Source organism: Polyodon spathula, chromosome 34, assembly GCF_017654505.1.
Source record: "Polyodon spathula isolate WHYD16114869_AA chromosome 34, ASM1765450v1, whole genome shotgun sequence".
In the NCBI taxonomy this organism is placed as follows: domain Eukaryota; kingdom Metazoa; phylum Chordata; class Actinopteri; order Acipenseriformes; family Polyodontidae; genus Polyodon; species Polyodon spathula.
The window spans coordinates 4,811,538-4,836,539 of record NC_054567.1 but is presented as its reverse complement, the minus strand read 5'-3'; the positions used below and the strand labels follow the sequence as shown (position 1 = coordinate 4,836,539).

General features: G+C 40.8%; 1 protein-coding gene across 3 annotated transcripts in view; it reads right to left on the bottom strand.

Moving 5' to 3' along the window:
* Positions 1-348: 348 nt before the first annotated feature.
* The window catches only part of LOC121303621 (adenylate kinase isoenzyme 1), a 48,244-nt gene continuing 23,590 nt past the window's right edge, over positions 349-25,002 (bottom strand). Inside the window, exons 8-14 of one of the 3 annotated variants that reach the window (XM_041234412.1) lie at positions 23,811-23,884; positions 11,072-11,111; positions 8,285-8,320; positions 7,588-7,751; positions 3,706-3,822; positions 2,399-2,590; positions 349-1,579 (exon numbers count right to left, since the gene is read on the bottom strand). In XM_041234412.1, coding sequence (XP_041090346.1) covers positions 1,514-1,579; positions 2,399-2,590; positions 3,706-3,822; positions 7,588-7,751; positions 8,285-8,320; positions 11,072-11,111; positions 23,811-23,884 — 689 coding nt within the window. In that variant the 3' untranslated portion in view covers positions 349-1,513. Of the gene's footprint in view, positions 1,580-2,398; positions 2,591-3,705; positions 3,823-7,587; positions 7,752-8,284; positions 8,321-8,549; positions 8,721-11,071; positions 11,112-17,403; positions 17,507-23,810; positions 23,885-25,002 lie in introns of those variants that run through there. The other 2 variants (XM_041234415.1, XM_041234413.1) reach the window with 2 other exon arrangements.

Here is a 25,002-nt window from a genome sequence, read left to right as displayed (position 1 = left end):
AGGAAAGTCCTACTGTACTGTAGGTATTGATTTTTTATAATTATCTAACATGAGACAATTGCATGCATGAGATTACAGAAGATAGGTGTTAGATCCATAATTGTCTAAATGAAATATGAACTGGTTAAATTTTAAAATGAAGTCCCTGAGATCCCGACCCCTCTGCTATGGCAGTGCAGTGATAGTAAGGGGCAGCTGCCATTGGTAGAATGGTACCACTTTGGAAACATGTTCATGTTTTTACACAGCAAAGACACCATCACATCATCAGTGCAGACTGGGTGCAATATGTGTTGCTTTTCACACAAGCACTCAGCTTCCAAAGTAAAAACTCATACTTTTTGTGAGGGAACTTTAAAACAATGTTTATTTTTTTCCAATTCTTATACATATATATTTTTAAACAGTTCTTATATAACACCAACAGTTAGGACTCTTAAGATGATGTTTAAAGAATGGATTTTAACCCACCAGTGTTTTATCCCTGAAAATGTCTTTGTTTGAGACAGACACACCATATGTGTCCTATGATGTCTCCAATAATGCTCTTGATCAAATCAACCCCTAGCCTCTATGAGAAATTCTGCCTTGCACAAGGCCAAAAGGAACTGTTCGGAAACACATACTTTTGTTTATCAAACTACAGTAGTTTAGTTTATAAATCTTTCAAAAAATGCATTTCTGTGTCTAAAACCTCACAGTATCCAGTCTGTAACAAGTGACCTTTAAATTCCTGAATAAAAGGTGTACTGTTTAATTCCAAATCACCACTAAAAAAAAGCCTTTTGTTTCACAGAACAGTTCACTGAACACATTGCTCTGATGTGTAGCTGGGATTGAATTTTCAGAGGGACGCTTCTCTGTCTTATTATGTTTTATTATGATTGCACACACATAGCAGCAGATCCCAGCGCTGGGTCAGTTAGGAAGGTAATGTTTACTGAAAACAGAACAGGACTGAAGCAGAGGAGATGGACAGCAAATGAGAAAGAAACAACAGGGACCACAGAAACAGGACAGGATGAGAGAACCTACACTAGAAAATTATTTTGAATGAGCAGCGGAACTAAAATGCTCAGGGCAGTGGCAGCAATCTGAGTAGTCTTTGCTTGTAATCAACACACTGAACACCTCTCATCTGCAGGCATTTAATAGCCTACTAACACCACTTATATAATCCATGACCATCACGTTAAAATGTGACGTGTTGCGGGGTGGAATCCCTTCACTTCTTATGGTCTATCTTTTGTTCATGGCTGCTTTTTTCACTTAAATAACTACAGATGTGCAGATAAATGCCCAAAGTCTAAAATCAACCCCCTGCGTGTATGTATGATGCTTATTTTACATTGTGCCACGGATCCGCGGTTCTTGATCAGGGTCTGTGCAATGGTTAGGGTCGCTGTGGTAAGGCAAAGATTGTCTCTTAAGGTCTTTCACTGAATTGAGTCCAACTCATTGTTGTGTTCCTGGAAAGTCGGTTCCTCCCGTGTCCTCCTCCTCGTCTGGTTTACTACAAGGCATCAAGGGCTATGGAGACCTGGCCGAAGACATCATCCACACTGCCCTCTGCGTTCATCTGAAAGAGGAGAGAGGCAGAGGTTAGTGGGCAATCTGTCATATAACTGAAACGTGAGATCTGTGCACATACTCTGTAGAATGAAATACTAAACATAGCAGTTTATGTTAAGTCCTAAAATGTCATGATGGAAACATTTTTGTTGGATCACATAGAGCATAGCTCAGTTATCTTCAGAGAAAACTTTGTGAAATTAGTGATGTCTACAAAAAGTTTGACTGCCTGAACAAGTAGATGTTTACATGTATTTATGTATATTAAAACAAATGTTAATATATCTACATATTATTAAACTAACACCTTTAAAAACATTTTAATTATTTTATTATTAACTTCTTTATGTACTTAATCAAAATCTGTTGATTTAGATTTGCGTATTAACTGATTACAGTACTGGAAAACTAGGAACTAAAAGAACGAAGAAAAAAATTTGCTTTAAAAAGAGCAGCACGGTGTCAACTACCAAACTCTCTGAAAACTCTGGATGCAACATGATGCACCTCATTTGTGCATTTGATATACAGCAAGTGAAAAACTTTTTAGAAAACGCTTAGAAAAGTTTGCATATAGAAAATTAAGGGCATCCTTTAATGATTCCTTGACTGGCCAAGCAAGTTCCAGTGTATACAGTGTTAAATAAGTGAGCCGCTCAGTGAAAGAACCCACAGAACGGCATGCTCAGTTCAGATCCTCCTGAGCAGCTCAGAGCTCTACAGAGCACATTTCATCAGTGATCTGAGTGAGCAGAAATCTCGCTCAGAGCAGCTCAGTGACTGAAGGCCCACTGTAACTTGGACAGGAGCCCCAGTTGCAGCCTACCTTCCTGACGATGCCGCGGCCCTCGTAGAAGGCGATGACAGGCTCGGTGGCCTTGTAGTAGGTGTCTAGGCGCTTCTTGATGGTCTCCTCATTGTCATCCACGCGGCCGCTGGTCTCTCCGCGCTTCAAAAGCCTCTTCACCATGGTTTCAGCACCGGCATCAATGTACAGCAGCAGAGTGGGTGCACCAATCTGGAGAGTGGGGCAAGGGGTAGTGTCACTCAACACACAACTCTACAATCACCCCAGGGTTTCTATAGCATTCTCGCTAACATGATTACACCAGAATGTTGCCACTGCTATCATTATAGTGGCTTTTCAAAATGTGACAAACACAATTCCCATCAAGACCTAACTGCTACCGCTGGCATTAAATACTCCTGCACTGTAACTGTAGTTTTGCCATTTGGTACTGTATTTTGTCAAAGCCTCTAAAAGTGTAGCCCCACATTGTAAATGTAACCCTAGGGTTCATGTTGCTATGGTATTGTAGCATTATCAATCAACATTTCAAATTTTATTTCTTATAAAATCAGGAAACATTAGTGCAGGTAAGGGCAGTTTAATCAGAACTCTTTCGTGCAGGTAAGGGCAGTTTAATCAGAACTCTTTCGTGCAGGTAAGGGCAGTTTAATCAGAACTCTTTCGTGCAGGTAAGGGCAGTTTAATCAGAACTCTTTAGTGCAGGTAAGGGTAGTTTAATCAGAACTCTTTCGTGCAGGTAAGGGCAGTTTAATCAGAACTCTTTTAATCAGTTTAATCAGAACTCTTTCGTGCAGGTAAGGGCAGTTTAATCAGAACTCTTTGCAGTGCAGTAAGGGTAAGGGCAGTTTAATCAGAACTCTTTCGTGCAGGTAAGGGCAGTTTAATCAGAACTCTTTCGTGCAGGTAAGGGCAGTTTAATCAGAACTCTTTCGTGCAGGTAAGGGCAGTTTAATCAGAACTCTTTAGTGCAGTTTAATCAGAACTCTTTCGTGCAGGTAAGGGTAGTTTAATCAGAAGTGGCAGTTTAATCAGAACTCTTTCGTGCAGGTAAGGGCAGTTTAATCAGAACTCTTTCGTGCAGTAAGGGCAGTTTAATCAGAACTCTTTCGTGCAGGTAAGGGCAGTTTAATCAGAACTCTTTCGTGCAGGTAAGGGCAGTTTAATCAGAACTCTTTCGTGCAGTAAGGGCAGTTTAATCAGAAGGTAAGGGCAGTTTAATCAGAACTCTTTAGTGCAGGTCAGAAGTCTTTCGTGCAGGTAAGGGCAGTTTAATCAGAAGTCTTTAGTGCAGGTAAGGGCAGTTTAATCAGAACTCTTTATACCTTCTTCTCAAACTCCTCTCCCTGCTTGACCTCGCGGGGATAGCCGTCGATCAGGAAGCCCTTGGATACGTCAACCTTGGCAATCATGGCATCCTTCAGCATGTCCAGAACAGTGTCCTGCAGACCAAGCACAGCCGGGTCAGGGTGAGCGTCAGTCACCGTGGAACTAAATATTCACAATACCACGCCTCCTTGTCTTTTTTTTGTTATAATTTAGTCATTGCCAATTATTATTATTATTTTCTCCCCAGTATAGTGGTATCTAATTAATTTTTAGGCTCAGCTCACCGCTAACACCCCTGCGCTGACTTGGGAGCAGAGAAGACGAACACACGCTGTCCTCCGAAGCGTGTGTCGTCAGCCGACCGCTTCTTTACACACTGAGAACTCACCGTGCAGCCACCTCAGAGCTACAGCGTCGGAGGACAACGCAGCTCTGGGCAGCTTACAGGCAAGCCTGCAGGTGCCCGGCCAGGCCGCAGGGGTCACTGGAGCGCGGTGAGCTGAGGACAACCTGGCCGAATGAATAATAACAAGTGTGCTTTGGATAACTTCTTCCATGGTCATTTAGATTGGGGATCATTTCACAGGTATTTTCTAGAACAACCACAAACAGCTTTGTATCCTCTAGTGTGGCTCGCATGTGTTTATCAAGGTATCCTCTACTGTGTGGTTCGCATGTCTTTATCAAGGGACCGTTATGTTTAAGTTATTTGTAGTTTCTTGTTGCTATGGTAACTGTTTGTGTTTGTTTTAATTTGATTTATGATTATGATTAAGACTGGGATTAAGTCATGGTTGTCACGGATTGCGTGATTTCTGTTGATTTTTGTTGGTGTCCGTGATTTGACTCCATCACAACCAAAAAAAAAAAAAAAAAACGCTTTTGTCATGTTTGTGCTAATGATGTTAAACGAGCTTGGTTGCCTTTGCAATGCAGTCGTTCACACTACTCAGCACTCTGCCATGTACTTAGGGATGACCTGTGTAGTGGTCAAAATGTGGTATGTGTACCAAAACTTGACCGGTGTAATGTGAGAAAGTGGTACTCTGTTGCATTGAAAATGGTACGCTGTCAAGTTTTGGTAGAGGTGCGATCTGACGGTTGTTTTTCTGTTGTGAAATTATACATTATTCTTTTGCAAACTTAAACTGGAAACAATGAATTTTTCTAAATTGAAAAAACAATTCACAACAAACAAGACAAAATCAAAAGCCCACCGCAAAGAAGCACAAGTAGAAAAAATGTACAAGAGCCAGTGTCTTGGCCTTTAAAGACTGTGTCCTTCCTCAACTGTGTTTCCATTGCCTGATCAGTGTTTGAAACAACATCTATCAGCCCAAGAAACACACCAGGATTGGAAGATGCTGATGATTCATCAGGACCTTGTCGGGCCAATTCAAAAGCTTCACAGAAATTCAGTGATGCTTGTAAGTGTGTGTCGGTTTATAGACGCTTCTTCATTGTGCTTCTTTATGGCATTTCGATAAGCAGTGCTAGGCTGGACAGCAATATTCACTCTCCCTAACATACCTAGACGCATTTCACATATCTTATGAACTCTTGAGTTCTCACGTTTTTTTGATTTGGAGGAGAGATGTTGCAGGTCTGTAACTCTGGTTCTTGACCATGCTGCATCAGTGTCACCCTGAGCCGAGGCAAGAAAAGCAAAACAGTGCACTGTTGTATTCACTTGTACAACCCCATGGTCTAAGCTTAAATCTCGACTGGTTACAGGTTCGAGTGTATGTCCGTCCTCTGTCACTATTCACTGGCTCTCTTTTTATTGACACAGTCTACTGGATCCTAACTTTTTGATCTGCAGTTTCTGCACTTCCTCCACTGTAGCTAAATTATTAGCAAGGAAAAAAATCGACTGTACTCATGTCTTCTGTTTTTGATTTACTTACAATGTTAAAACCTGACAACAACCCCCCCCCCCCACAAAAAAAAGGTTAAAACACTAACAGACACAGAATGGACTCAGAAATTGAAATCTGGATCTATTTAAAATGAAGCTGTCCCCGAATCCAAGTTGATATCTAGTTTAAAGATCAAGAACAGGAAAAAAATAAGACCTTAAATAGAAATTACAATTAAAGGCCAAAGGAAAACAAACATGCACTGTAATTAACAATAAAGTAGTTTTTTTATTTTTACATTTTCAGGAACCAGCAGAGAAACTGGGTGACGGCTGCATGTGCACAGCTGACTTGCGTGTTCGCATTTCTCACGAGCACGACTCAGCTTCAGCCCATTAAACACAAGGGATAAACGGCATTGTTGACATGCCAGTGTGGCGTAGCAGGGAGAAATGAAATGCACATGACCCAGGATAACGCACCTCCCCCAAGATAATGCACCTCACCCAATACAACCCACATCACCCTGGATAATGCGCATCACCCAGGACAACCCACCTCCCCCAGGATAACGCACCTCACCCAGGATAACGCACCTCACCCAATACAACCCACATCACCCAGGATAATGCGCATCACCCAGGACAACCCACCTCCCCCAGGATAATGCACCTCCCCCAGGATAACGCACCTCCCCCAGGATAACGCACCTCACCTGGAAGAAGGGAAGCTCGTTCGCAGTTCATTAATAAGAGACTGGGGGTTTGGCGAGCTACAGAACACTGTTAACCGGCCGTCCCTGAGTTCAGTGCTGATTACAGCGTACTATACCAGACCCTTGTAGTCACAGCACAGATCCACGTTAAGTTTCAACCAGGTCCGACATCATCAAAAATACATAAAGCACAGATCTCTAGATGTTTTTTTCTCCGTAAAAACCAGAGAAAACCTTTCAATGGCCGAGAGAGATCGACAGGAGCCGAATGAAGTCCCTGCACCACAGAGATAACATGGACACATAAAGGAAATATCTGCTTCCGCATCCAGCGCTCAAAGAATATCACAGACATTTGCAGTGCTTTTTGAGATGTTATAGTAATAAAATAATGACTTGGATTGCATTATTGAGAAGTGATAAACCGAGTGATCATGAGAGGATTTATCAGGATGCACGTCTATAAAGAGGTATGTGAAAAATATAGCGAACAAATGGTGGGGCTTGGCTGGAGATGCAGTACTTATGACCTTTTGCCACGCAGTGCCATTGAAAACTTGTTTTACTCTGAAAAAAAAAAAAAATGTAAACAGCACGTGTAAAGTAAACAGCGCTTGTGAAAATAAATTGGACCCGACACGCCTGACAAGCGCTGAATAAACGGACCGCTAAGGGTTAAAGAATCTGAATATTGTTTCAGCTTTGCACGTTTATAACAGTTAATCTATACTGATAAACTGAGTTCAGTCTACAGATACTAGGAATGGAAAAAATCCCCTAAAATGTATCTCTGATTTCTTTGTATATTTTATTCTTGATATTACCCATGCAAATCATGCAGATAATTAATTGCAGTTTGGATGGGGTTGTTTTGCATATTAAAATAACCACTAAATGTACTATGAATATTGAAAGTATAAAAAGCAAACAGCCTTTATCACGCAGATTATACATCATTAACATGCATGTAAAGTGCAATGGGGCATGTAGATTGTCCTGCTCGTTATTCTGCAGCGCTGTGGAGAACGGTGGATCCCACTTCTCTTATATATCACAGATAATATTAGTTTAAGTCCTGTCGATGTTAAAAATTAATATAGGGAAAGAAATATGAGATCATGTAACTAAACTATATAAAGAGAGGGGTATAATGTGCTCTAAATATATTTGCACTGCAACACACACAAAATGTTTCTTTAACTTGTCTCCCGTTTTATATTTTCTGTATACTCCTCTATGGGTTGGCTCCCATGATCTAGTTCGGTCCACTCGATCAGACTCGATGTGTGGTCTGGGTCTCTTACCAGGGGTACGAGCTCGCCCTTCTCCATGATGGCAGACAACTTCTTGCCTCTCTCTGAACCTGAGCTGACCTCTGCCCTGAGCAGGTCACCGGTGGACAGGTGGGTGTAGCCATACTTCTGGACGATCCTTTCACACTGGGTGCCTTTGCCAGAGCCGGGACCACCTGCAAACAAAGATGCACAAACACTCAGCCCACTGACCGGTAATAGTTTTCACAATATCAAACCTTTAAGAACAGTTTAAAGCCAGTGATTTCATTTGAATTGCTGATCTCAAAAGAAGAGCTACTGCTTTGTAATTATGTATAAATGCACTCTAAATATGACCAAAGAGCACCCTGCTATTTCTACTGTTTTTACACTTGTTTTTTTATTTGACTTCAAGTGATAAGTATCAAGATGGCTGGGGTTTGGAAGGTTGTTCCCATTGCAGTATGTCTGGAAAGCCAACCCAGGTGATAAAGGGAAATTAGACACCACCAAAAACCTTTTTAAAAAGAAATCAAAATAAGTAATTTCTATTTTCAGACAACATGCTAAATAAATGCAGTGCTCCCTGAAAACAGTGAATTAACCACATTCTGGAATATCGAGGGAGCACTGTATAAGATTCCAAAGGGGGCTTTCCAGTGAAGCATTACAAAGACATTACTGAGTTAAAACAAGATGGAGTGGAATATAAATAACTGCGACTTACCGACTACAAAGATGATCTTGCTGTTCTTCAGTTTATCTGGAGGGAGACACAGAGAGAGACCATTTAATGTAATTTCCCCCATAAAGCAAAACAGGAACACGGTTTAAAAAGTAAAAAAAAGGGTGAGGCCCTGCTGCTGAAGCCTCCCCCCTTACAGCGAGGGAAAAACTTCACTGTTCACAAACAAAAACAATTTCCAACTTCCTCAGTGTCCTGTGACTCTTAGCAGAGCCTGCGACTACCTGATTCCCTAGGATCACAGTACCTGCTTTGGAGACAGACCCAACTTTTGTTGCTAAATCAGAAGAACAACTGTTTCCCATTTTGATGGCGGAATTCCTCTTTTCTCTCTCCTTGCCTTTTTTTTTCTCCAGAGTAAATATTCTCAGAAACAAACAGAACTGCTACTTAACTTTTTCCTCCTCACTCTGGCTTCAGTCAAACAGATGTTGCCATGGTTACGGTTGCTAACGTGACAGGCCTAGCCCACTTCAAAGGAACACAACTTGGCAGCTGAGTTGTGGAGGGTTGGACAAGGTTAAGTTTTTTTTTTTCCTTTTTTTTTTAAATTATATTTCTTTCGCTTTTTCTGTTTTTTAAATAAAACACAGAAGTGTATGTTTTATTTTTAGATAAGAAAAAAATTCTGTGCTTCCCCAAAAAACTTTATTAATCATTGACTCTGCCTCTGGATTGACTTAAGAAGCTCAGCTTGGTTAACCATTACAGAAATGTGACATTTCACTAAATTCCTTATTCTGTGTGTTCGCAGAGTCTGCAGTCGGAAACATATTTTAACTCTGCATTCCTATATAGTCTATTTCTTACAAAAAAAGTAATACTATTAAAGTTTAAAAGTTTGTTTTACCTTTATACTCCTGCCACCCCAAATCGTGAATTTTTGATTTTAATAAGGTCAGACAATACAGGGTGTCCCAATACTTGCAGGCAGGTGGAAAGTGCAGGAAGTGTGTCACATATATCTACTCACATTTACTTTGAATATTTTTTTTTTTTTAATTGACTGAAATAAAACAAAAGACAATCTGCCTCCATTCTGGGTTCCCCCACACTAGCCACGCTAAAAAAGACAAAAGCAATATCGAATGAAAAGTATAGAACACATCTATTATTAATGAGCTGGTCCCAGCATTTCAGCCATTTCATTGCAGGAGTACCAATGGTGTAAACTGAGGTTACCCAGTGTGGGTGGGACAGACTGGATCACAAGCCAGGCAGAAGCAGCTCCTCTCTGGGAACCTGATCCTGTGCTGTGGGCTGGGTAACCATAATCTCCCTGAATTCCACAGACGATAGAGTCAGTCAGTCTGTCTAAACTTATAAAACACACCCTCGACTGGGGGGCTAAGTATAGCAGAGCTGGGGTGGGTTTTTTCCCCAGGAATATTAGCAGTACCCTGACTGCTTACACAGTGATGTGTATTTTGATACACCAGAAACTTTTTGTAGTTTCAATACTCTGTAATAAAAAACTGTACGATCTAGTATATTTTATTATATGTCCTGAATCCCATCCTCTTTTGAAATATATCTTGCTAGTAAAAATATACTTTGGTAGATATGAAGTTAGGGTATCTAAAGCATTCCAGTGTGTGAATTTGCTTTCAAAGTATATTTTTTCAAGACTGGGCTTGATCTACGGAATATAGTTCTTTTAGGTTTTATTATACTTCATTTTCCCTACATTGTGAATGGAAACACACACTGGCAGGCCTCGTAAGACCTGCCCTCCAGCACTGAAAGACCAGTCTGTCCATCTCACGGTCGCGCGTTTACCTGCTGAGTGATAATTAATAATTTAATACTGAGAGAGACAGAGAGGCAAGGTTGTTCCTGGTCCCTTATCTAACATACCTCAGACAAACACCCAGTCAATAGGGGACCCCAGCGACCTGAACTACGCCTCCTGGTGGGGGCTGACGGTGCAGACCCTTAAGAAAATCGTTTTTTCACTATGAAATACCTCAGACGGACATTCCATTGCTTTGCTATACCAAATACTTTTGGCCCTAAGTCGTTATTTTATTAACAGCCGAGTAGTTTCTTGTAAGATTTTCTAAAGAAATAAAAAAGAAATGCAGCAAATGTTCCACTCCACTGTGTACACAGTACTGTCCCATAGCAGCTGCTCAGTATATTCTTGCTCAGTACTTTCCCATAGCTGCTGCTCAGTATATTCTTGTTTTGTGGAGCTTGTAAATTAGGCAGGCTGGCAGTAATGAGGAGTGACAGTTCTAGCTGATTACTCTAAGACGTGATTTCAGCACTGATCACCTCTTTAAGCCAATTGCCCCTTTACACTCTGAAGCCTGACAGCGGATGTTGGTAAGGTACTGCCCCCTGGAGGACAAATGCCATCCGTGCAGGTGTCTGCTTAAGCTCACGAGTGCCTATCCAGTAGGGGTCGTTGTAGGAAGGCGATTCCCTGCCGATTTTGCTGCCCTAACTTGCGGGAGATCCAGGGACAATGCAACACTCCCTGTGGAGTCTTTTTATGAAATATGTTAATCGACAACCATGCCTGGGCACTTAGCATTAAACAGCAGCATTCAATTTCTCGAAAATGAGTTTTTGAAAACTGTCAAGCAACAATCTAGTGCATGCGCCTGAGCTAATATGAAAGGTCTATAGGATCTACTGTTCTCATTTTAAGCACACCAAAGTGTCAGTGAGTGAAAGGATACACTGTTACTCTCTGATGAATAATTCACAACTTCTGAATCTCTTACAATGTTACAGACACCACTGATGAAAGCCCATATTTACCTGCCATGATGAGCTGATCTGTGTGTAGAAATCCTTCAACCTGAAAACAGAAAGCATAAAGTAAAACAAAACAGCAAATATACAGCACTGAAGCTACCCAGCACCACAAACCTGCTTCCTGTACACTAGCACTAGTTGGCTCAGCATGTCTAATAACACGGAATGAGTGGGTACCAAAAGGTCACGTCCCTGTATCGGGTTATACCTTCTTCAGTGTTAGACCCCTACAAGCCGGGGTGAGACAGGGTGCTTCATGAGTCACAGAACACAGGACCGGCAGTGGGTGGGGTCCAAGTTCCAAGGACCAGAAGCACCACACACTCCTGAACACCCCATCTGAGGTGACAGAGTCTGGGGCATTCATTAAAGGGATGACCCATAGGAGCTGAAAGCCCCAATGCATACGGTTGGCGGGACCATGCTGAGGAATACGTCATGGCTCTGTGTGCCACACAGACATACTGCATGTGGAACCACTGCTGCTCTCAAACTTGTGCAGCGCCCAGGGTCTTTCTGTAAGGGTTAAGATCTGAACACTGGCAGATGCAATGTGTTTCCAAGTTGTAGCCCATGCAGGGATCTGAATAATCTAGGGGAGATCCTCAGTTCCTCTCTCAATGTTAATAGCTCTGTACAAGTGTAAACTGACCTGACTGTGAAACTGAATCTGAGATTCTTACAGATTGAAGGTTTTGTTACGTAACACTCCACAGCCACCCCATTCGACTGTATTCATACCTTTACTACATAAATACTTTATATAATGTATACTGTACACACAACTGTGCAAAATGAGGCTGTAATTCTATCAAGGGTTTCTACTTACATATAAATCATGAGGACACTAGTCCAGATAGAATGACAGCCTTACATGTACCGTTTTGGTGTATATTACTTGTTATAATACACAGTGACATAACAGACAGAAGTTGTATAACTAGCAGTGTTTATTATTAACAACTGAGTAAGTGTTGGGAGTAACACTGACAATCTGAATCATAAAAATTTAAAATAAGTTTATTTTAATACTCAGTATTTGTTATGTTATTAACATGTTACATGGATTATTACTAAGAATCAGAGTAGGAAATTTGCTTGGCTTTTTTGGAGGGTGGAGTTGCGGTTACAAAGACACTCATTACACTAGAAAAAAGCTGAATTAAAACCTATGAATTTAATAACAAGTAAGTGTAGAAAAGTACAGTACAGGGAGGCTACATTACTGCAAATTGTTTCCAGCGAACAACCCTATGATATGCATCTGGACGATCTTTTTTTTGCAAGTATGGACGGCAAACCTTGTCAGCGTTTCTAAAACGTTTCCCAATTTGGATCTATATCCGGATGCTGCTCCAGGCACCATGTTTTAGGCAGAGCGTCCTGGTTGCCAAGGTGACACAGCTGAGAATTCTACTTCTGACATCCCCTCTGGCCTTGTCAGAGTTTCAGTTGCGGTTGTATTTTCGTCAGCACTCTCCTCCTCAGCTACAGAAACCCCAGCTTTTTTGAAGCAACGTTGCATTGTTTGCTGACTGACAGAGTTCCAAGCATGCTTTAGCAAGCGCACAGCATCTAACAGAGACATTTCATTTACACTGAGTTTTCATGCTGATGCTCATCGCTTTTCTCTTTCAGCCATGCTTGCTGTTGCAATGAGTGCTGTAAACCCGACATTGCGTACAGGGATTGAACAGCCAAGGTACACTACAGGGGTAGTCGATCAGTAACGAGGGGCAAACAGCTGACTGGTGGATTAGTAAGAGCGATTACTACATTATAGGCAGTGTGTTTCTTATTTAAATGTATTATGTGAATGGCACATAACGAGACCCAAAGAGCTGAGTGTCCCCGAACTATATTGCGTGCTTAACACGGTATAAACGATGCCTTTGTTATTGAAATCAATGGGAATGGCAAAAGCTATTTGTCCGATGCAAACGGCTACCCGAAATAACCCTGTATGGTGTAAGTGATGGATACTATATATTTACAATAATATAGTAGGTGCAGGGAATTATAATAAAACCACTTGCTTCGTTTTTATATAATCCACTTGCTGATTTTTAATAATCTTCAAGAACTTTGTTAAGTTAATAAATGATGATGCAAGTGATAAAACCTACACACTGTCCATGTATTACGTGGAAAGTCATAATTTATGCTTATTAAACTATGTAAAATGCATTAGCAATGAACAGTGTGTAAGATAACACTGCATGTTGTATGTAGGGTCAGACAGTGTCAGTTACAAACACAAAAACACTTGTTATGTTTAATAGCAGTTCCTGTGTACATTCATCAGGATTTCTATGTCACAGGCAGAATGTCTCTTATTACAGAAGACGTCATCTTGCACAGTTTGATACTGTCTGGTACTCTGAAATACAACAGCCAACAGCAGTGCTCATAGTCATTGGAGCTGAAGAGTTGTGTTTCAGATCAATAAATAATCAATTTTTTATGGATTTTAAAAGCTTGCTTTAGCGCTCCTTTAAATGTTCTATGTGTTGAGCCAATTTATTTTGTGTGTAAAGTATTAGCGTTGTTACATTTTGTATCTTTTTATTTTGAATTTATTTTGTGGGAATGTATAATAGCACTATATTGAGTTATCCTGGTGAATACAGTTTTAATAAGTCACAGCAAACTTTAATCAAACATTTCTGTTTAAAAAATATGGAACTTAACGACTGTAGTACTTGAACTACAGGTTGCAATTGTGAACCCAGGGTGCACTTCAACAAAACACAAATCAAGTGAGTGCCATTCTGATCTATAGAACAGATTTCATTAAGTATTGGATTTTGTATTTGCTTCATAACAAGTACAAAGCTGAATGACAACAATGATGAGGAAGCAACAATTAAAACATATTTAGCCAGTACAGTATGGAAGGTTCTGCATCAACACTCCAGAAACAGGACTCCCTAGCACTCTACACTAGAGACAGAAAGGCGCTACTGAAACACACCTGCACGGTACCATGTTTGATCTCCAGAAACTTGTTATCACTTTACTTCCCAGTGACAGTATTTATTTCAATCAATTGCACAGACCTCAAGAACTTAATATAGTAGAGCTGTTTTAGAAACTGAGAGTCCAGATTTGCTAGACACATTTCTGAGCTAAAGACCCCACACCTGACTACAGCTAGTGCCACTGTCCCTCTCCTTTAAAGATCCTGTGGGTAGAGACCCCACACCTGACTGCAGCTAGTGCCACTGTCCCTCTCCTTTAAAGATCCTGTGGATAGAGACCCCACACCTGACTGCAGCTAGTGCCACTGTCCCTCTCCTTTAAAGATCCTGTGGATAGAGACCCCACACCTGACTGCAGCTAGTGCCACTGTCCCTCTCCTTTAAAGATCCTGTGGATAGAGACATCAGCTAGTGCCACTGTCCCTCTCCTTTAAAAGATCTTGTGGATCGAGCACTGAGTCCAGCTTATCTTTTAAATGGCAGCCCTGAGTCAGCTGTAGGCCTCAGTGACAGGGTGGCTTGCCTATTTTGGACTCCTGGCTGGAGATAACCATGGCTCCTTGGGATTCTAAATATGTCCCTCTCGTAAATTGTTTCAGACACCTGCTCCCTCACCAAGATCCATACTGTACATTGTGCCTTTAGATAAATAAATAAAACAATAATTTAAATAAAATCAAGAAATGCAACAGTATACTATTTTTGGATGCAATATTTTTCATTTCTCATAAGAATTTATGTTATTAAAAGCAAGGTGTATTTATTGAGGTGCTGTTTTTGAAAGTGTGAAATTAGATACAAAAATAAAATTGGCTATAGTGGTGAATCTATTTCTATTTTTTTATTATTATTATTATTATTATTATTATTATTATTATTATTATGTAAATATGTGCTTTGTAGTAAAAAGCATTGCTTGCCTCTGAATTTCAGTTAAGTGAAGGTTTTACCAGATCATTTTTCAATTCTGACCCAAAGTCACTAACCCTTACAATATTTAGTAACAATGCATGCCATTCCATTAAATATTACCTTAGTAATAAAATAAAATCTCCAAATATCAAATAAAAAGTCAATCTTACCGAGCGGATTGAGCACAATTGGAAGATAACATTTCTTGATTTGAGTTTCTTGTTTGGTACTTGAGATTGGACACGGAGTTTAAACTGAAGTACATTTTGCACACAGAAACAAATGGGGCAGCATTATGCACCACTGGGGCAGGAAATACAGTATGAATGTAACCCTAACCCTCATCCCACACTCAGGTTTTACCTGAATTGTAGAGTGTGTAACGAAAAGAGTCAAACAACAGCTAGTGAGAGCAAGCCCTCCTTCACCTAAAACATTTCAAAGACTGTGAGGCACATGAAACCATCCTTCTTGCATGCTTTATGTAACAAACTAAACACTATTTGGCTAACTAAGCAGTTTATTCAACATTAGATTAGAATGCATTAAGTCCCTCTCTGCCAGTTAAGAGGATTTTAAAAACATGAGAAACGGACAGTTGAAAACATTTTACAAGTGGCACTCCCCATGTTCCTAATCAGGGGCGACAGGAAATGTTATACAGCTGGGCAGTAGTATGGAAGTGGAAGATAGTGGGTTTGTGCTCTAGAGTGCTCTGCTACAGTGTGAAAGGCAGTGGGGTTTGAGTAGCTCAGTGGTTAGAGTGCTGTGCTGCAGTGTGGAAGGCAGTGGGGTTTGAGTAGCTCAGTGGTTAGAGTGCTGAGCTGCAGTGTGGGAGGTAGTGGTTTGAGTAGCTCAGTGGTTAGAGTGCTGAGCTGCAGTGTGGGAGGTAGTGGTTTGAGTAGATCGTGGTTAGTGTGCGGAGCTGCAGTGTGGGAGGTAGTGGTTTGAGTAGCTCACTGGTTAGAGTGCGGAGCTGCAGTGTGGGAGGTAGTGGTTTGAGTAGCTCAGTGGTTAGAGTGCGGAGCTGCAGTGTGGGAGGTAGTGGTTTGAGTAGCTCAGTGGTTAGAGTGCTGAGCTGCAGTATGGGAGGTAGTGGTTTGAGTAGCTCAGCGCTTATATGACTGCTAAGTGGTTTCCTCCATTACAGCCATTAAGTCCAGTCACTCAAAGGAGATTTTCACCTCTCCTGAAGTTGTGTTAATGTGCATCTTTATTGATGGAGGTACAGTATGTTCAATCCAAATACAACTGTTAACGGTGAGGTACATATTACTGTTATTATATACAGACCGCTTGCTTTTTGACTCACACTATTTTGTATTATTTGCTTTAGATTTGGTTACAGTTGTGGCTGTTCAAACTATACAAAATTACACAATATTATGCACCCTACACACACATATAACTTTTACATAAAAAATGAAAGAATGGAGAAAGTCAATAAAACTAAAACTCCCAGGACAGGCTCATTCTTGGTTGATTAACTGGAATCTGTCAGTTTAAGCTAAAAAGCAGATATTTTAATACTATACATGCAGAGCGATGTCTTTGGAATGTTTAATCTGTAATCAGGAACCAACATGAGATTAGATAAACTAGTCCAGATATTCCCCATCACAGCTTCATTATGGCTTTGAACTAGGATCTAGAAGGCTTTCAGTGCACAGGGTTTTTCTTTTTTTCAACCTAATCTCTCCCCCTAGCAGAATGTGGATGTTTAAAGTCTTTCATAGGTAAAACCTTTACCTTGGGATTGGTGCTAATTATGGCACTGCTATCACTTTAACAGCTTTTAAAAAGTACCAAAAACAACTGCAATTATTAAATGATAACACTACAGAAGCAATTTACTAGTTATTAGTTTTCTCACAATTTAAATATAATCCTAAATCCACCACATCCATGTGTCAGTTTCACTTAAAGCTTTCACTTGGAAGTCTATCAAAGAGTTTTCATTGAGTAATAAGAAAAATAAAAACGTCCAGGATTCAGAACAGTACACAGTCCAAACACGCGTCCAGGAAGTGTGTGGAAACCACATACACAAGCTGCTCAGTATTGCAGCTTCTCTAACAGCACTGAGCTATAAACAGATCTGTGGCCCAGAGGCAGCTGCATATTAATAAACCATGCCAATAAATGCATACAGTTCAAATGCATTACCTGACAGGCTGAATGCTTATGACAGGAGAGAACAGAGTGAAGGGTTTCACAGAGCCTCTTGCCAACACATGCCTGCTATATACCACCAATACACACACAAGCGCACACACCTGCTATATACCTACACATCAACCACACCCAAATAGCAATTACTAGCTTGGAAAGAGCAGATCAAGCATCCCTTCTTTTCTAACCCCCTTCTCGCCCCAACCTCCAGCCTCCCAGAGACAGGGAAAGACTGCACCCCCCCTCAGCCAGTTCCTCCTCAGCACTGACCTCTCAGTGAGTTGTGAGCTAGGCTGCTCCCGTCTGTCTCCAAGCCGTTGTAGTTGCTGCATGCACGCCCCTCCTTCCCTCACTTGGCTTTATATAGAACTGAGGTGGCTCAGGCCTGCTGCATTGTGGGAAGATGTGTGTGTGTGTGTGAATCTGTCCTTGTCTGGGCGGTTATCTGACTCCAGGGTGCTGTTCCGCATATCAATTACAGAGAGAGAGAGAGAGAGAGAGAGAGAGAGAGAGAGAGAGAGAGAGAGAGAGAGAGAGAGAGAGAGAGAGAGAGAGAGAGAGAGAGAGAGTTGATGTGCAGGGTGAATGCAGCCTGAAGATCGCTAGTGCATGAAGCTTCATACTGTATCTCGCCTTCCCCTCTTCCTTTTTATTTTCTGCTGGTTTACACACACAGGTCTATAAAATCCAAAGCCTTCTAAATCTAAATACTGCAGATGATTACATAATTACAACATGGTTCTCACATACTGACAAGGGCATTTTTGTTCAGTTTGTGTTTACTGTATAAAAGCATGAGAACTGCCCCCTTCTCTGTGAAGTCTTTTGCTTTTGGTTCTGCAGTTACTTATAATTCAGTCTTGTGCGAGTCTGGAGACTTCCTGATTTTCATAGCCCCAGAGGAAGGCAGAACATGATTTTACAGTTATGCTTTTTTTTTTCTGTCAATATTACATACGCTCACTTTAAAAATAAATTCTTGCCGTTTACAATTTGAATGGTGTGCCTTTTATCTGAGCTGATTTTCTGTATATTTATACAGTAATACTCTATACAAGCTGACAGCAGCTCCACTTTCTGGCCACTATAACCTCGAGTGCTGTAAGAATATCAGTTTGCATCTTACAGCACCCTATACTACAGTTTGTATAATGCATAGTTAAATTAGAATACTTTGTTCGTATTGCTAATGTTAATGTCCTTGAACACTTCGTCTTGTAAAACCAAGGCAATGCACATTAATGAATGAGCATGGCAAATTGCAGAATCACCATGCATGACAAATCTGTCATGAAAGATCCAGCGCTTTACTCACTCACACTGCACAATGACACAGAGTAACACTGTACATGACTCCTGATCCGCGTTTCAAAACAAGAGCACACTAATACATGGTCCAGGTGGGCTCCTTCCTTGCATAGCGCCAGGGTTAGACTCCTACAGAAATAGTGACTCTATAAGGTTATGTAATGTGGACCAACGGTGCTCGCTTTCCTTTGCGCAAGGGGTCTGGGACCTATAGGGCCCTGTGGCAAAGTGCCCGCCCCTGTGTGTATTTTGTGTTGTGTGTTAATGTTGGTGTATAATCATTGGTACACAGGATATAAACGGGTCTGTGTAACACAAGTGTTTAAAATGTATATTTGTATTTAGGCACGAGGATTGCACAGCAGTTCACGTGCAAGTAAAATGTAATAATATGTGAGCACGGGCACTTTATTAATTCACGTGCAGCTGTACCGCGACTCCAACTGAATGATTGATTAGCAATCGAGTCTCGGTACAGCTGCATAAAAGCAGCATGTTTTCACTCACTCTGGGTTGTGTGTTCGGGAGTGGAGAATGGGACTGGAGATGGAAGTTATAATAATAATAATAATAATAATAATAATAATAATAATAATAATAATAATATTAGTAGTCGTAGTTAAATATCTGCTCACCGTGTTTTGTTTAGTCCGTTTTGTTTGTCTGTTTATTTTGGCGAATGTGCCGTGTCCTGTTTTTGTTTGTTACAACCGTTTATTTTCTGTCTGTCTGTTCATTCATTAAATTCTGAGCGAGACCATTCGCTCAGCTCCACCAAACTCCACCAAACTCCACCTCTCTCTTGTTGTTTATTTCTTGGCTCTGGTCTGACTCCACCCACTCCGGCCACCTTTGTGACAGGCCCCCAATGGGGTCCAGGGGCAAAGCCCTCTGAGGATTTGTTTCCCATTTCAGTGTCAGTGCAGTCAATTTTACACTTAAAAATATGACAATAATAATTGGGAAGTCTGGGTCCATGAAAAAATCACACTATTTGTTGGATGGCAAATGTAAATGTGCATGTAAAGAACTGCAAGAAGATCAGAACTGTTTTAGGTTACCAATAATCTGTATAATAATCAGAACTAATAGTAGCACATGCTAAACTGTAAAATTCTGCCACTCTCACTGCTGGCTAGATTGTCGATGGAAAGTTTCTAGCCCAGAAAAAAGAAAAGGAGACTCTCACTCTCTAAACTAGGAGGCCTATCCTTGTCTGTTCTTGAGAAATATTTTTTCAGCTGCAAGACTATATTCGATCCTGGATTTTCAAAAATGTTACTGCCTGTTGTGCCGACATCATGAAATAATTTGGAAAACAATCTGACTATTCACATCTCCTAACTGATCCCAAAGAAAAGTGTTTATACATTTACAATAAAATGTCTGATATAATGTTTAAAAAAAAAAATGTTAGGATTACACCAAGATTACTTAAAGATACATCATCCACAAAAAGAGAGAGGCAAATAACAAGGCCTTGACGTCACAAATTGAGTGTAAGGAAGAACATCCTGCTTTTGATCATTGGTGTATTATTTAACAATAATAATAATAATAATAATAATAATAATAATAATAATAATAATAATAATAATAATAATAATAATAATAACTAGAACTGCCAGGCAGTTTTACGGCTCCCAAGCCCCAGTATCAGTACCTGTCTAAGCATGTTTAGTTCTCAATGTGCCAAGTTTAAAATCAGCAACTTCAACTGTTCCACAGAAGAAGATTTTGAAAGTTTTCATAAATGCGCCAGACAGCCATCTTGTTTAATGCGAATTTAACAGTGTCAAGGATGATGCTTGTGAAGTTTCGAGTTAGTCAAGTAAACTGTTTGTCAACTGAGGCAGTTTTAAATTTCAGACATAAACATACACCTGGTGGCTATCTTCTTTTATAAAACATAACCATATTGAGATATTTGTATTCCATTGTCACTGGGACAATAACTACCAAGTTTGGATTTTGTTGGTCAAACGGTGTTCAAATAGCAGCAGTTTGCTGTTAAGGGCACATTTCGATAAGATTTGTGGCAGCCATATGACATTACAATTTATCGCAGAAACTTCTGCTTCGCAAACTTGATGTGGGTTTAGATGCTGATGATATATGCCAAGTGTCAGATCAACACAATTTTTAAAAAGTCGGTTGTATTGATACAGTTTCAGGGAAGATGCTTGTGAAGTTTGGAGTTAGTCAAGTAAATCGTTTGTCAACTGACGCAGGTTTAAATTTAAAATGTAAAACGTATAAGTGGCGGCCATCTTGTTTTATAAAACATCACCATTTTCACATATTTGTATCCCATTGTTACTGGGACGATAACTACCAAGTTCCACATTAGTGCTTTACGAAGTATGCTGCTCAATTAGGGGCTATTCCGAAAGGTGTGTCCTGAGACACGTAGTGTGTGCAGAGTGCCAGATCTATATTAGTGCTGTGGGGGTGAGACTGATTGGAGGGTGGACAACCCCCCCAGCACAGACAGATAGATACCTCTTTTGCATATATGACTCATTTCAATACAGGATTTGGGGATTACTGAACACAACTCTTAATAAAAAGAAAGTAGCCTCAATAGATATATTTATTTTTTTAATTTTTTTTCAGCTTGAGTTGCCTGGTTGTACTGCCAACAATACAAAAGCAAACTCCAATGCAGCTGCTCACTAGATGGGTCTGGATCTTGTGTACAGACACTTTGGCTGACATGTGTCTATAGCAGCACCATAGAACTGGAGAGGAGCTCCTGAACTCAACAGCAGCCACTGCATAAAAACACTCAGGGTGACCCATGTGAGCATCACAAAAAGGTCAAAACAAATCATTGGAAGCAACTTACTCTTGTTGGAAGTATCTGTGTGTGCTCACCTGTAGTGCTTACAGAGTAGAGGTAGAAACCCTGACAGTCCCTGTAATGTTTAAACATATATTCAGAACAGAAGAAATAGTTTTAAAGGAAAATTCTACTGCAAGAGTATTTACTTTAGGACCAACTTTCACTATTGTGTCCATATATGAACCTGTGGAGTTCAGACCAGTAAATCTGCTATGTCAGTGTGTGTGTGTGCATGTCAGCGAGTCACTGTGAGTGCCTGGCTGGTTGTGTGTGTGTGCGCATGTCAGTGAGTCACTGTGAGTGCCTGGCTGGTTGTGTGTGCGCATGTCAGCGAGTCACTGTGAGTGCCTGGCTGGTTGTGTGTTTGTGTGCATGTCAGCGAGTCACTGAGTGCCTGGCTGGTTGTGTGTGTGTGTGTGTGTGTGTGTGTGTGTGCATGTCAGCGAGTCACTGTGAGTGCCTGGCCGGTTGTGTGTGCGTGTGTGCATGTCAGCGAGTCACTGTGAGTGCCTGGCTGGTTGTGTGTGTTTGTGTGCATGTCAGCGAGTCACTGTGAGTGCCTCGCTGGATGTCTGTGTGTGTCAGCGAGTCACTGTGAGTGCCAGGCTGGTTGTTTGTGTGTGTCAGCGTGTCACTGTGAGTGCCAGGCTGGTTGTGTGTGTGTGTCAGCGAGTCACTGTGAGTGCCAGGCTGGTTGTGTGTGTGTGTGTGTGTGTGCGCGCATGTCAGCGAGTCACTGTGAGTGCCTGGCTGGTTGTGTGTGTGTTTGTGTCCATGTCAGCGAGTCACTGTGAATGCCTGGCTGGTTGTGTGTGTGTGTGTGTGTGTGTGTGTGCATGTCAGCGAGTCACTGTGAATGCCTGGCTGGTTGTGTGTGTGTTTGTGTGCATGTCAGAGAGTTACTGTGAGTGCCTGGCTGGTTGTGTGTGTGTGTGCGCATGTCAGCGAGTCACTGTAAGCGTCTGGCTGGTTACTGGAAAGCGCTGATTCAGGCTGCTAAAGGATGATAAGACTTTCCTGCCATGACCTAGGGACACGTCACATGGGAGGAAATTAAAAAGATACCACCACTGTGTCTATATACTCAAAGGCATCGTTTTCATTATGAAAGTATCCAAATTATATATAAACAGCCTGATAGCCACCCTGTGACCACATCACTAGAACATGACAGTAAGAAACCAGGATGGAAAGACACAGTGGAGACAGAAATAAACACTGGACTTAGGCAGTCCTCAAAACAGCAGAAAGATAAAAGGCTTTTTAGAATTCTGTGATGTTCACCTGATGAAGGCTTTACAGTCAAAACATTAGTTTCTTTCTCAATAAATTTTGAAAACTTTTAGGACTGTACGGCTTCCATTTTTCTTTGTTGATTTTAGCTTTGCTCTGTTGTCCAGCACCTCGGCTATGCGGCTTGGCTGTCAAGTGTCATCTGCTCTTTGTCTAATCTACCATACCTAATGTGTGTTTTTTTCAGAAAGAAATAATTCAGTTTTTTAAATGCAGCTTTTAAGAACATGTAGGTGATACTATACAAATGAGGAAGATCACAATAAATTAAGAGCTGCAATACATATATCTACCTATATAGTATATGAAAGTGCCTCACTTTGTCAAGCATGGCTTTTCTATACGGTTTGGGAGCTCAGTTCTATAGCAATATTAAGTCTGTATTAGAATCTGGGAAGTATGTGGAGGATGCATCTCTTTCTGTATGCACGTCACACTTACATTCTGATATACTGTGTCTCTAGAGAAACGCTTCTGCAATTGTGATGAAACGTGCCAAGGGCATTCTTCAGCACAAGTGATTGAATCTGGGGGTTAAAGGAGCAAGCCGTATAGAAATGGCCACTAGGGGGTTAGTAGGGGTGGGCACCAGTAATTTCTTCCCCTTATGAAACTGTGAGGCTGATAAAGATTCAATGTAAACTGAAACCAAAATTACATTTAAAAAGAGCAAAGTTTTTACAACTGTTATAAAACAGACATGATTGTCACGCCAGCCTAGAAAATATGATTTATATATACTGTGTAGCTTGTAAAACAAACTTGCTCTACATTTAACGTGAATGAATATTCAGATTATTTAACAGATAACTAATAGATTGTCTGGGTTTAGTTGGTGATCTAATATTGTAATGGTCACATAGTATTCATTCATGTTAATTAACGCACGTTAACTTGAACTATTGTAATTATTTAAATGAATTAACTGTTTAAATGAATTACTAAATCAACTAACATAATTAGCCCCACAGTGTTTAGTGCTGGGTACAGGCAGTGCACAGAGATCTTGTGTGTTTACTGCTGGGTGCAGGCAGTGCACAGAGATCTTGTGTGGTTACTGCTGGGTGCAGGCAGTGCACAGAGATCTTTTGTGCTTAGTGCTGGGTGCAGGCAGTGCAGCAAACTAATGGTTTGGGAATGTAGAAATGCAGTATGCTGAGCTCTTGGAATGTTTCAAGCTCCCTAGGTTAAACTCTGCCCTTAGAAAAATAGTGCTGTAACTGCCCCTTACCTGCCCCTCGGCACTGTCAAACTCATCCTCTTCCTCTTCGTACTGCTCCTGCAGAGGATCAGGGTCTGTGAAACCTGGAGGACAGGCAGGGAGAGAGGGAGACAGAGATTAGACCTGTGCTTCTCAATCAGCATCTTCCTAAATGCAAGGACCACTGTAACGTAACCCTTATAGGCCTGGTTCTTTAAAATAATTTGATCCAAGTACAAAGTTAGCACACAGTCACAATATGCTCATTTGGAAAAACTAGTAATAAACATTGAAGAATGTTAATTTAATTTCACCTAAGTTAATAATAATAATTTTTATATAGTGCCTTTCAAAATGGACCACCATCACAAAGTGCTTTACAGAGGTAGGATGTGAACTGTGCATAATGTGCAGAGTCAGGTACAATAGGACATCTCATCCGCAGGATGGAGCACAAGGAGGTGAAGTGACTTGCTCAGGGTCACACAGTGAGTCAGTCAATGGCAGAGGTGATTTGAACTGGTGACCTTTTGGTTACAAGCCCTGGACTTAACCACTGGACCACACTGCCTCCCTAAAAGTTGCTTGTTATTGATTTTGTTATATGAGCAGATTCTTTGTTTTAAAAATAGCAACTTCAACTGCCAAAATACAATCACCTCTAAATCACCTTTAAAGAGTTTTTCTCAGTGCTTGAAATGGGAAAAAAAGTGCCCACTTTAAAAATACAAGGCTGGATTGATGGCTGACAGCTAGCATTTCTTTTTGAAGTAAAAAATGTAATTCATGCAGCTGAAAGTGTGCTCACATTCACGTGTTGATATAATGGTTCTAATCGCTTTCAATAGTGGTTCTAAGGCATTAGGATAAGGGCAGCTTTGCATTCCTTGTAATTCTCCAAATCCTTTTATACTCTCCACTTCAGATGTTGGCAAAAATGTCTCACTTCCCTGCACTGAATATCAACCTTTGGCCAGATTCAGGAAACAGCATTTTGACTTGTTGAACGACATTTTTGTTATTGCATTCTTTAGATGGGGCTTCCAGCGCCTTGGTACTGACATGAGAAGAAGTTGTTGTAAGCCTAGATCTGAGGTTCTCTGCCAAGCTCCTATGAAACTGACCTGTGTTAATTTGCACTTCACTGTGCTCATGCAACTCAACCCCTTAAAAGCTAACTGGCTGCAGGCTTTGTTTGCTTCCTTTGCATAGGGACCAGGAG